The sequence below is a fragment of the Solenopsis invicta genome, chromosome 6 (assembly GCF_016802725.1).
Source record: "Solenopsis invicta isolate M01_SB chromosome 6, UNIL_Sinv_3.0, whole genome shotgun sequence".
Lineage (NCBI taxonomy): Eukaryota > Metazoa > Arthropoda > Insecta > Hymenoptera > Formicidae > Solenopsis > Solenopsis invicta.
In genome coordinates this window covers 25673493-25686400 of record NC_052669.1, presented here as the reverse complement: position 1 = coordinate 25686400, position 12908 = coordinate 25673493, and the positions used below count along the sequence as shown (strand labels likewise).

The window sequence follows — 12908 nt, the reverse complement described above, 5'->3', positions numbered from 1 at the left end:
GATCTTCATTTAAGACGCAAAGTATATCCTATTAATTGGAGAAATGTCTCCAGCAACCTTAGCTTCACTATAAAAATCGGTTCGATTAAAGTAGACAGCGCTTCAAAATCTAATGTGTTTAATATGATTTATATCGTCGAGATTCGTTATTTTACGATGCTGAAGGGATGGTTGATACCACGTGACGAGAACATCCGATCTCTGACGATTTCGCGATTTCTGCAGTTGAGCTTTGTCTTTAATAGGGATAGACAGAAACATGTTCGACGCCGGCGGCAATTTTGCACGTGATTGTTCTTGTCCTTTGCGGAGCTGTCGACTAAAGAGCTGCCTGGCCAATAGATAAACTAGTTCTATTACGCTCAACATGGAACCACCGAGACAAAGACCGAACATCCCACCGAAGGATGCTGAAATAATTCGTATAATTTCGTTAGATTCAATCAAGTTAAATTAAATCGATCGAGATAAACAAATTTCCAGCTAATCGAAATTTAACCCACCGAGGAGTGAATCCCAGCTGATGATGCTCTCCTTGCGGTATTCGATATACGACACATCGCCGAAAAATACGTACACGAAAGAAACATTATTTATATTAAAACCGTGTCTGCAAAAGTGAGAATAAACTTGTACATTCGTTAAAATAATATAAACTATAAAACATCACGAAGGATAAGCTAACAGTTTTTTTTTTTTTTTTTTTTTTTTTTTTTAAAGATACAAGTAGACTTACGTTAAATCAGAGTCGAACCCTACGTCATCCATTTTAATATCTTCCGGAAATATATCGTACATCATATCGGTGCATTGGGGTAAACACTTACAAGTGCTTGACTTCATGTATTCTGGTATTAATTCTGAAAGATCGCACTATGTAACTCTGTACAATCTGTACAATCATGATATATCTGATTATAATATCGATATATTAGTATGAAGCATGTGAAGGCTCATTCACTCACGAAATCAGTCAAACACTCATCATTGAAATTAATTTGAAATCGGAAATCAGTTGAAGTCGCTCAACATCAAATCTTTAAAAAATTAAATTGAAAATTAAGTAAACATGAAATCATACAAAATTTGTAATCGTTTCAAATTTATAAAAAATCGAAATCGCTTTAAAATCACTTTGAAATCACATGAAATCACAAGGAATCGGACATCAATCGAACAACCTATTCGTGAATGAGTAATCCTTTAGAAACATCATTATCTTACTTCGTACTCTCAAAAGACAATTTATATCTGGCAAGTAACATGTCCTCCCTCTCTTATCTGCCAGCACATTAAAGATTATTACATGTGTGTAGTTATTGTATTAATTGCATTGTTTTCTTATTATATTATATTAATTATATCGTCAATTATTGTATTAACTCTCCGGAACTAATGGTGAATTTGCTGGATCTGGAATTATAAATCTTGACTTTCTTTGTTATTAAAATAAATCATTCATTTTTTTTCAATATGAATTATGTCATTATGGTTCCATTAGCGTCTTTTAACCAACATAAATTAAATAGATCTCACAGATCCAGCGTTAGCAACTGTGTTATAGATTTTAACGTCAGTTCCGGAGGATTAAAGCATTTCTAAACTATCTCCTTTCGACAGATATATTCTAGACTCTAGACGATTTATTTATAATATTAAACATTGAAAAATATAACATCTATATGTTACTCCTAAGAAAGAATTTACCTTAATAATATTTAATTTTGTACACACTCACTTGTCTCTGGATAGTAAAACGGCAGGCAGCCGCACAGATTATATGTACGCTCAGCTATGCACTCCGATATGCACGATTGATAGCTGTAGTGAGTTTCGCCTAATATCTGCACGTGTATTGCGATTACGTAAAATATGTGAATTTGGTAAAGGAACGTGAACGCTTGTAACGAATGTCTTGCGCTTAACTAAACAATACGCGATCAAAGCACGTAATTTTACCTCGTTGTCGAAATAGCATGAACGTTTCTCTTGGGGGATGCCCCGCAAACTTTCCATGCTTTTGATGAACGTGCCGGCGACGGATATCGTTAGGACGTGACCGGGTGGCACGGACGCAATGTGTGCACCGATGTCGGGAAAATCGATTGGGTCGTGTATCATAATGGAAGCCCCTACGTAAGGGCGCGTAGTAGCCTTATACATGTCGGGCTCGATGTTTAAAGCGACCGCGAGTCCCACATCGCGGCCACTTCCAGGCGCGTTCTGCAAGGGAAGATTCACCGTATGTAAATTCCAAAACACAGCCATGAAAATTAACGCGTTAACGTCGAGCTTTACCAGAATTTTGTGCACACCCGGCAGACTGTCAGAGGTGACGTTGAAATCGGTGGAGTCGATAGATCTGCGAGATAATGATAGAAAAATGCGTAAAATAATACGTCTAAATGTCGAATGAGCCTGCATCGAGCTGGTGCCGAAGATTTCTTGTTTTTTTTTTTTCTATCCAGTTTTATTAAATAACATTTCGAGAACCAGAATTCTTTTGAGCGAAGAGTTTTCTTCTAGATAAAACAGAGGTGAAGTTTATGGCGATTATATAGAAAGTTCATCTATGACTTCATCTGCAAATATAATGAATCTTTCGCACCAACTTGGTATAATAAGATCTGTCTAAGGAAGCGGTATATATATCCGTGGGAATTACGTGTAGTCACTGTTTACATCGTAGTGGGAGTTGAAAGCGCAACAGAAACCTTCTTTAGACTTGATCGTCTTGAAAATCTTGCCGCAATCGTAAATCTTACCGACCCAAGCGCATCTTAGTAGTAACGCGCTGCACGGTTGCATCAACTGCGAGCGAGATTATTAATTAAAACAACATTATTTTTAAGGGCTCGAATTGTTTTTCACAGTTTGAATGGAATCTCTCTGAATAGAGGCACAGATTAATCATCAGAACAATTCATTTTTCACCTGCTCCATAAGCGCTTCGACTGTCACACCGAGATTATCGAGGAGCTCTCTCGCGGTCACATTGTCCAGCGAGATCTTATTTGGTCGTATCAGCTTCATTAGGGATGAAAAAAATTTGTCGCTGTCGTCCGCAGTAAATCCATTCGTGTATCTGTATTGAGTATCTAGGTTGAGTATAGAGTAGTACAGAATCGGGAGGTAATATTGAACACGGAGACTCAACTTCGTCGATCCGAAATTAATTAAATTGATTTTCGCATACAGATCAACATGTATCAAATAGGCGCGGAAGATTTGGCGTATTTTATTAAATTGATTGAATTAAAAGCAAAATTCCAGCGAAACTAAAACAAAATTGCTGGATTTCAATATACTCGTTTTTTTTTATCTAGATAGATAAACTTACTTTTTAATCCCCCTTTTTCAAGGAATTCAATTTTCTAATTTTATTTAATACAATTAAGGCTTCATGAAAAACCGACCAACTCTTCGCACCCCAACTCTCAGCGTATCGATAGATTTATTAATATCTTACAAATACTTAGCAATAAGGTCGGCTTGTGGACGGTAAACCTTGTTATTGTTACATATGGTGACAGCTGGAAAAGGTATGTCCCATATCGGATTTGATGGGTAAATACTCGTTATTATGGGATTTTTTGAGTAATTTGCCCATAAACGCATCATTAGTAAAACGCAGAACATGATGGACAATAAACAAACCTATCAGATATAAGAATAAGTTACGTTTCCCAGGCAGATATTACTGAGCTCATTTTTATGTGCTTTTGAGATCATTATAGGATCCTTACCACGAGCCAAAAGACTTTCTCTACTATCGACGATTCGTCTATATTTATGTAACGGAAACCATGTAAATTTGTATTCTTGCAATAATCGTAAAACCATTCCATATATTTTTTCATCCCATATACCAGGCATTTGCAATATCCTATCGCAACATACGGGATATTGATTTGTTTAACGCTCAGAAGAGATAAGTGATTATAGATATCGACTAAATATTAAAAATCAATATTAATTAATTAATTAAGGTAATATCGATATCTCACCTTGTTTTGAACTGTCGAATCTAGTTTTCTTATTCCAATGTGTCTTCATGTTTCTTGAAGCTACCACGTTAATGCTTATGAAAAACAAACTGGTATGTGCCAAGGGAACCACCGAATGACTAGATATATTGAGGAACGCGTACTGTAATTTCTTCGAACAGCGACTACTCTTCATTTCCGGTTCGATCGCTGCGTGTCATTCAATTTTCTACCAATATCCCTAAGTAAATTCGATGGAATGGTATTAAGATCCCAATGTGATGGTTCATACCTGAACATTCACTCTATTTTGATTATCCGTTCGCGAAGGTCGCAAATTACATACTCCAGTATTGTGTGGCTCTATAATTTAAAATTTATTACGTTCGACTAGTTTTCTGGTAAGTAATTGGAAAACCATTTTTGAAATTGTGACGTTTAACAAAATCTGTATATATCAGTACAAAATGCACCAAGTATTTTATATCGTTTTATCGCAATTTTAATAAGAGTTACTTTATAAAGTTATTTATAAAAAAATTATTTACTTACTTTTTTATTTGTAAGAATATTCTTCATCATGGCGATATTAAATGGTACGTGATGTGTAACGTCAAGAGACAAGACAAATTTAATCCGCTGACTCTATTGGCCGGCTGACTTGACAGGATAAAAACAAGAGCGGTCCTGCTTTGTACTAACTTTTATTTGACAAATAAAAAGTATCCGTTACAAATAATTGTAAACTGTTTATCTTATACAGTACACGTAATCGTGATACGTACGAGTGTATAGCGTTGTCTCTTTCTCTTTCTCTCACACATACACATTCGCGCGCGCTCTCTTTCTCTCTCTTTCTATCAATCACTTTTGCGATCATACATGTTATCTCTTTCAACCCTCTCGCGATACCAAAAGCCCAGTTGCAATAAACCGGTTTATATATCTGGCGTCGATATTTTCCTCATGCACACACGCATTCAGACACATACGCGTCCTCGCGTACTGCCATTCATTCACGCGTGCTTATGTGCCTCGTCGTAGTGAAATGGGTTACAGTTAACAAGTGTATGTACGTGTGTTTGTGTTAGACAAAAAAATGCATAACACGCGGTCGAAGTTGCGCGCGGTATATAGTTTTGATTCATTTCACGTAGTTTTGTTTCATTTGCGATCTCATTCGCACGCCTGTTCAAACAAGAGAAACCGCGATTCCCTCTGCCTTGCGGACCGAGATAATCCCACGGAACTGTTCACAGATCGACAACCATTTCTTTAGATAATAATGATGAAATAATATTACTCGATCTCAAGCGAATAAATCGAAAAAATAAATGTACAAAACAAATGTTTTGCGTAACGCGAGCGCCACGCGAAAAAAAAACATATTTTTCTCTCGGTGCTCCGCATTTGAATTTGAACAATGATGTAGAAACGCAATGGCACCAGAACTAACAAGGTAATTAATAAAAGGGGAAGAAAAAATTGGGAAAGCTCGTCTCTCTGTAAACAGTTGATTGGAATCTTGTTGCGAGAATAACGGGAGATCTCTCTAAAATCATCATCTCTAATCTGTAAAATTCATCACATGCGAATTTACATATGAATCGTGATTTCACATTTCATGACTCGAGCATGTCATTGTTCAAGCTCTTTGTGTATCTATGCAAATCCACACGCGATGATCCTGAAAGTGTAACAGACTGCGAATGCGTCACCTACTGCCTACTGGTCGATAGATCTCTGTATAACGGATACGATCCACACGGTCAAGATGCTTAAAAATGCCCTTTGTAGGCACCCTGATAGGGGTGACGTCTACTGACCAGACTAAATGTACTTTCAGGGACTGGAGGAGAAAGAGAGAGAGAGAGAGAGAGAGAGCAAGAGAAAGAAAGAGAGAGAAAATGAGATAACTCGGGGCTGACCATCGGTATACGTGAAAGCTGAAAATGGCATTTAGAATGTTATTTACGTTGATTATACTTCATACTTTATCTTCTTCGTCGAAAAGGTTGTACTGGCTTAACACAGCTTTGCGTATATCATGACAATTCAATCATCCAATGAGTACGGAGGTTCAAGGGTAACCTTGAATTTCTTAGGCATGTTTGGACGCACTTATTCGAGTATTAAATCGACTATCCAGGACGGGGTTTTCACGCGATTACGATCGCTCGAATGGCTGTGAACGGCTAAATAATATCTTTTTTCAGTACAACTGCTTCTAATTGCACTTGGAAAATCATGGCCACTATTTGCCAAAAGATACATCCGTTCGAGCAGTCACATTTCAAAGTGGTGCTACCTAGCAGAGGTATATATTTACAGAGATCATGTCGTACGCCGAATTCGGCTGTTATCTTTAAGATATTCGTGATCGTATCTTTGTATGATTTTTGCGTAAGAATTTTGATAACGAATTATTTGCTTTTATATATATATAGCAGTAGCAACAGCATCTTAAATCAAACTACTTTAATACATTCGAATTCACACGTTTCTCGCAAGATTCTGTACAATATAACACAGAAAAATAACTGCACGGAGAATGGAGAAAACTGAAAAATACGTTTCATTATGTTTGTTAGAGAATCTATAAAACAATAATGAACACTAAAATACTATATTACTATGATGGATTTCATAACAGATTTAGTTTCGTTCTTGTCATTTTCTGAATCAAATCGTTTCATAACAGTTCGCTTTTCGCCGATGGTGCCCCCTTAAAGTTACGTCTTTTCATTAAGCCTAAATATTTCTATCCATTATAACACTAAGAACGCTTACGCGTCCGCTAGCGATTGAAGATGGGATTAATATAGATTTGGGATATAACGCAAAAATATTCTTATCAATAATCATATAGTAATAATAATTAGTAACTATAATAATAATGCAACAGCAGAAACGCATATCTGCCAGTGTATGCAGTAATTAAGGAAAGGAAAGGGATGTTAGTAGTGTCTTATGTACAGTTTCTTCTTGCGAACATACTTGTCAGTTCTTTTCCTGCAAACGTTAGCCTAATAAAATCTCTCTCTCTCTCTCTCTCTCTCTCGCTCACTCGATCTATCTGCTTCTTCGATACTGTTCCCTCGCATTCACTCTATGCGCATTTATTCTTACTTCCGTAGGATTAGAATTTGTAAAGAATTTATCAAAAAGCTGGAAAGAAACGTAATGGGAAAAGTGTGCGTTGTCAGGTCTCGATGTTCAGGAGAGTCGCATCTAACGGTTTCAAATTGGCTGTCTTGCGCCAGCGTCTTGATTGTTCGTTGGCACAATCTATATAATTCAAAATTAAAATACAGTGATTTTTTGGGCGAAAGAGACAAGATCTAATGATAATGATAACGAAAAAAAAGAGAAAAAGAAAAAGATACACGATGGTTCCCTGCGAAATATAGCGCGCACTTTATGATAAAAAAAATTGATCATTCTTTGGACTTCCATTAATGGATAAATACGTTTTCTTGGGAATGCTAACATCGGGGAACATGGTGCAATTACTCGCCAGTTTGAAACCCCCCGCTGTCACATCGACAGTATGTGTGCCTCGTGGACACGATACAAACAAGAGAATTCTACACTAAAGAAAGGCCGACATCGAAAACGTTTAACGGTACTCGATTCGTGAATCGATTTACTCTGCAGGCTGCAATGAGTGACTATTATCCTTGAATAAGGACCGCCACGTCAAGGTCACGTTAGCATCGACCACAAGCGTTTATCTTCCTGGGAGAGGGTGATTCGCGTGTGGTATATGTATGTCTGTGTGTATGTATGTGTATGTATGCGTATATAGTATTAAATTCTACGGATTATCCCCCTGTACGCAACATTCTATCGGAAGTATCCCAGTTTCTTGCGCGCGTTTCTGCAGGTGCATGTCAAATGTACTTGTTTCAGGTTCCATTTTCAGCGTTTGTATGTGTGTTTGCCCAAGAAATATTTCTAAAAAAAAAAAAGTTACAAAAGCGCATCTTTGGCTCCCCTCTTCCCCGAATGCATCCCTCACCACGTCTTAGTAATGATGCTCTGCATTCTCGTGCACGCTGGAACAGAAAGAATAATGGAGTTTTTAGTCTGAGACCAATAACGGTTAGAACTGAAGACAATAGCAAAGAGATGATAGAATTAAGACTATAATGGCATAGATTCTTATAATAACTTGTAGAAAATTTTTCTCTCTCCATTATGAGCTATTTTCTTTAAAAATGATTCATAAGAAATAAAGCGCAGAATAACAAGAATGGAAGCATCTCGTGTTGTAAATAAGATTAAATAAAGGTTGATATAAGAAGCCTTAATTCATATGATACTCGAGCAACGCCATGAACGTACTCAGAATAAATCGCAATGACAATAGCGAACAAAGCTTTAATTTTGTATTAGTATGCATTAACAATGAAATCGGGTTACATGAGTTATCAGGAATCCAAAATGAATCTCGAATATGAATAAATGCTACAGTCTTTATCTGACTGCGATTACTTGACAATTATAGTCATTGTTGAAGATAGTATTACTGTTTATTCGTGCGAAATTACGGCGCGTTGATGAGCAAACGGAGCGCAGCGGGAATGGTGTTAGTTCCGAAAGCAGGTCTCAGGCAGAGGCGAAGTTCTTGAACGCCTTTGTAGGATGATTAGTGATTCCTTGTTACATCGAAAGTAGAACAACAAAATCACTAGTCTTCCATACAACGGTGCTCCATTCTCCCTCACGATGGGCTAGAGATTCCTCCAGCGCGTCGTCCTCCTTCCATCCATCTTTTTCCGTTTCGACTCCTTCACCTTTGCGAATGTTACGGTAATACCTCGATCGTTTGGTTAGTTGGATTGGGTTAGTTCCTAAAGATGTGATGAGTTGACCCGATGCAATAGCAGCGATGTCGATTACAAAGCGGATGAAGTAGGAAAAATTATTAACGCACGTGACAACGACGAAGAAACATACTCCAATGTATGATTAGATAGCAGTATATAAAATCGAAGAGTCTGAATATGTATGCTATATACATTATTCACGTAATGGTAATGCACTGTAAACGGACTTTGCACTTTTGCACTAATAAGGGTGTTTACAAAATCAATTCGAAATATCATATAACGTATGAAATATCATATAACGTATTATTTTTCCTTTCTTCGATTTTATTTTAACAATTATCTTTTTATATTCTCAAAATATTTATGCAAAGCTTCGCAAATAATAAAATGGCGGCGCAGAAAATAATAATATGAATTTTACAATGTGGTACAATGTGGTACAAGCATTACGTCGAACAATTTTTATTACGCAATTACAAAAACCATACGTGCTTAAAAATCAAGGCTTCATAATATATTCTTTTATCTTTATTCAATGCCGCAACTAACAATAAATATGTCCGATTCCAAGTTTTGTCAATATAATATAAAGGCAATATTTACAGTGTTAACAGTGAAATAAGAAGCAGGTTTTTATGTTTCATGTTAAGTATACGATTGAAGTAAGTGTGTGTGTGTGTGTGTGTGTGTGTGTGTGTGTGTGCGTGTGTGTGTGTGTATGTCGTAATAATTACCTCTGCTGCAGCAGGTACTGGGCCATTTGTATCTGACTGGGAATTCCAGTGATGGTGATGATGCGATCGTTACTACCTGGCAGTGGCTCATCTATAGTTATTCCAGCACCACTGTCGGATCTAATCTTTCTGATCCTCGCACCACCTTTGCCAATTATGGCTCCGGCCAACTGTAAATAAAGATAAGATTTTATAAATAACCAAGCATATTTTACTTCAAAAAAGCTAAGATCAAATATGCTTCAATCGAACAAGGCAATCATCAACATAATAAATATTTATCTACAATAAATTATCCTCGATCCTTAGTCTCTTATTAGCATGGTGACCTCTCTGTATATTTCTGTGTTGTGTGTTTTTTATAGTTTACACAGATATACAAAGCCTACAATTTACACGCCAGTCCTGTTATGTGATCTCTAGCACCGTAGATTAACTTCAATCTCTGTTTAACATCTTGCTTTTTATCTTTTTTAATTTTATAAATTAGAAAAAGATAAAAATAAGTTATAAATTGAGATAAAGTTAATATTCATTTTAATAGAAATAAATGTTAGAGGGGTTTTCATGGCAAGAATAAAAGTTGATATTTTTGACCTTCGATACAAAATATAGACGTACAATTTTTTGTCATGATGTCATAACAAATTAACGCGACGAATATTTTCATAGAAAATAATACAAACATGAGAAGTAATCTTACAATCGACTTACATCTTTCGGAATGGTGACTTGTGTACTGGTCTTGTTTCCACTCATGTTGCCCTGGTTGCCTTGGTTGTTCCCACCCATAGGTGGGCCACCCATTCCCGTGTTACCGCCGCCACCCAAGCCATTGGGTGCGCCTCCTTGCATTCCCCATCCATCACCTGTGACAAAAAAAACATTAACGGCTCGTATTTCACAGATATATACAAATCCCTAAGCATTTTGGCGACATACGACGATTTAACGCCCGTATTTCATCAGTATCCTAATCTTCGTCGCAAAACTTTAATATCTCTACCGGGTACAAGGATGTTTGGGTCTTTCGATTGAAAGACTAGATCGAGATGTTCCTTTGATCGTCGCTTAAGTGGATCATCAAGATTCCTTCTTACCGTTGTAATTTCCGCCGCCGTAGGGTGGCGGGCCACCTCGGTTTCCGCCGCCACCGCCGCCGCCGCCGCCGCCACCACCGCCGCCGTATCCGCCACCGCCGCGGCCACCCTCGTAGCCGCCTCCGCCACCACCGCCGCCCACGCGCGAGTTACCGCCGTATCCGCGATCCGGTGGGCCGCCGGACATTCCGCCGCCGCCACCGCCGCCACCTCCGCCTCCGCCGCCGCCGCCGCCACGCGGGCCGCCTCGTGGTGGCGGAAAACCGCGATTCATGTCACCAGGACCGCCGCCGCGATTGTCGCGTCTCGGTGGCATTCCGCCACCGCCGCCACCGCCACCACCGCCGCCGCCACCACCGCCACGGCCACCGGGACCACCAAATCCGCCAACCTTGCTTTGACCACCGTCGGCGTTACCATAACCGCCGTAGTCATCGGCGTAAAAATCGTCAAAGTTGTGCGGATCATAAGGATTGTTCACACCCTTCAGTGGAGACTGGAAAATAAAAACTTGACGTTACATTTTCACCAAGACCGATCTCCTCTCTGTTACATACGTAACTTTTAGCTAAAGAACCAAAAAATGATATAACCAAAAAAGATATTACAAAAAAAAACTATAGTAATATATTCAAACGTGGAATTTAAAGGTGGATGTAAAACAAATCATCTTTTTCCTGTCCAACAAAAAGAATCGATATATTTGCCCACACGTGCAAGATGTAACTATTAAAGATTTATAGGAAAGTCATGACCTGCTGGTATACTCACGGTCTTAATGGTGGCGATCAATTCACGTATGCATTCGATGCACGTCGTGGGTTTCCCGCAGATGCTGATGAGACGATCCGTGCTGCGGGGGCAGGTGTTCGAGTAGATCTTGATCCTGGCTCCGGTTTTCTGAAATGCAAAAGGTATTCGAGCGTGTTAGACGACAGCTATACGGGCTCAGAGAGATCGAGATAGCTCGGGAAAACTTTCCACGTACGGATATGCATTGAAAAGAAAACTAAACGCAACTATGATCTTCCGTTATAGTCAACAAGTTGCGGCGATACCAGCTAAATAACGGCTTTCTCAAACGCTTTTCAACTCGGAATGCGTGATATCGCAAATAAGAATGTTGTCACGTTTTTAAAAATGTCGAGATTGCAATTAGTTTCTCATCCTTCTGTCTTGTATTTCTTTCACCTTCGACTGATAAATCATTGACGTAACAAAGCGAGTAACTCGACTCTCCGCGTGTACGATGGTTCTTTTTAATTACTCCGGCAATCGGGAATGAGTCACGATCAGGGTGTGATACTCCGTCTGCTTCCTCGACAAATCCCACTCACCCCCCCACCCCTCTGGTTAACGACTTAACGATGCTCAAATGTTTTCGTATTCGCTCCACTAATCTGCGCTCTGCTCTTTGCCGCGAGGTTTCTAAGTAATACCCCGAGACGACAATGTTCAGATCGCGTGCTGATAATCGTTTAACAGTCCTCCCCGTGCTTTCCGAGATCGCGATCATGCCACGTCGGGCCACGGCTAAGAGGAAAACGTACAACCATTCGGTGGTACTTAAATTTTTCTTAAGCTAATTCGACCTGTCGTTCGCGTCGTAAAGTAATCAAGTAAGCTTTCGATGATAACAGACGAGACTTGCGGCCGTAGGTGAAACGAAACGTTATACGAGTAATTTTGCGCATTTGCACGTGAAGGAGCGGAGACGATGAACTGACAGACAGTGATGCATATAGAGAAGATACATACGCAGAGATAGCTTTGATGTGAGTAACGTAAAAACGAAAAATTGCCGATAACATCGACAGCCGCGTGCTCAAACGCGAAATATCCAAAACAGATAACAATCTAGTTCGCTCCGCGTACATATACACGCGTGCAGCGTCCGGCAACCGTGGCATTGTACGGAGAAATCGCGCCGTTTAATTACGCAGATCAAAGCAACCCCCCGCCCCTCCCCGAAAACCCTGCCAGCCCCCAAGTACAGGTCCATTCAAACGCTTCCGACGCAGACAGTCCAGCGATATTGAGGCTTACACGCGTCTGTTACCTGGATAGAGCATTAATTCTCACACTGATAGAATCGAGGAATGTATACGAAGACAGAGGAAGAAAGATAAAAGCGCGAATGCAATTTACACAGGGTGTCTATAATGTCTGTTTCCACCCCCTTATATTTTGAAAACGGTTCAAAATTATCAAATATGAATGAAAATGAATGAAGGATCGCAAAATACCTGTGCG

The 12908-nt window shown here is 39.0% G+C and overlaps 2 protein-coding genes across 5 annotated transcripts in view; both read right to left on the bottom strand.

Annotated features, from left to right (window-relative positions):
* Positions 1-68: 68 nt before the first annotated feature.
* LOC105204036 (pickpocket protein 28) lies at positions 69-4526 on the bottom strand. Its single transcript, XM_039450853.1, has 12 exons — positions 4008-4526; positions 3747-3886; positions 3470-3657; positions 2935-3085; positions 2665-2811; positions 2299-2460; positions 1960-2223; positions 1739-1844; positions 1225-1281; positions 737-860; positions 504-610; positions 69-410 (listed from the first exon to the last, which is right to left on the bottom strand). Exons 1-12 carry the CDS (start codon positions 4180-4182, stop codon positions 103-105), a joined length of 1929 nt encoding a protein of 642 aa, XP_039306787.1. The 5' UTR covers positions 4183-4526; the 3' UTR covers positions 69-102.
* Positions 4527-4674: 148 nt separating this feature from the next.
* LOC105200473 (heterogeneous nuclear ribonucleoprotein K) overlaps positions 4675-12908 on the bottom strand; it is an 89625-nt gene continuing 81391 nt past the window's right edge. For all 4 annotated transcript variants that reach the window (XM_026134386.2, XM_026134388.2, XM_026134390.2 and 1 more), the window contains 5 exons: positions 11427-11555; positions 10656-11151; positions 10270-10424; positions 9556-9725; positions 4675-8044 (listed from right to left, as the gene is read on the bottom strand). In XM_026134386.2, coding sequence (XP_025990171.1) covers positions 8014-8044; positions 9556-9725; positions 10270-10424; positions 10656-11151; positions 11427-11555 — 981 coding nt within the window. In that variant the 3' untranslated portion in view covers positions 4675-8013. The remainder of the gene's footprint in view (positions 8045-9555; positions 9726-10269; positions 10425-10655; positions 11152-11426; positions 11556-12908) is intronic.

Bases quoted from the DNA above. Each gene is read 5' to 3' on its own strand.
- LOC105204036 (XM_039450853.1), bottom strand. From the start codon at position 4,182: ATGAAGAGTAGTCGCTGTTCGAAGAAATTACAGTACGCGTTCCTCAAT. The intron at 611-736 runs GTAAGTCTACTT...TCACTTTTGCAG, and splicing joins GGGTTCGACTCTGATTTAAC to ACACGGTTTTAATATAAATA. The intron at 411-503 runs GTGGGTTAAATT...GAATTATTTCAG, and splicing joins CAGCTGGGATTCACTCCTCG to CATCCTTCGGTGGGATGTTC.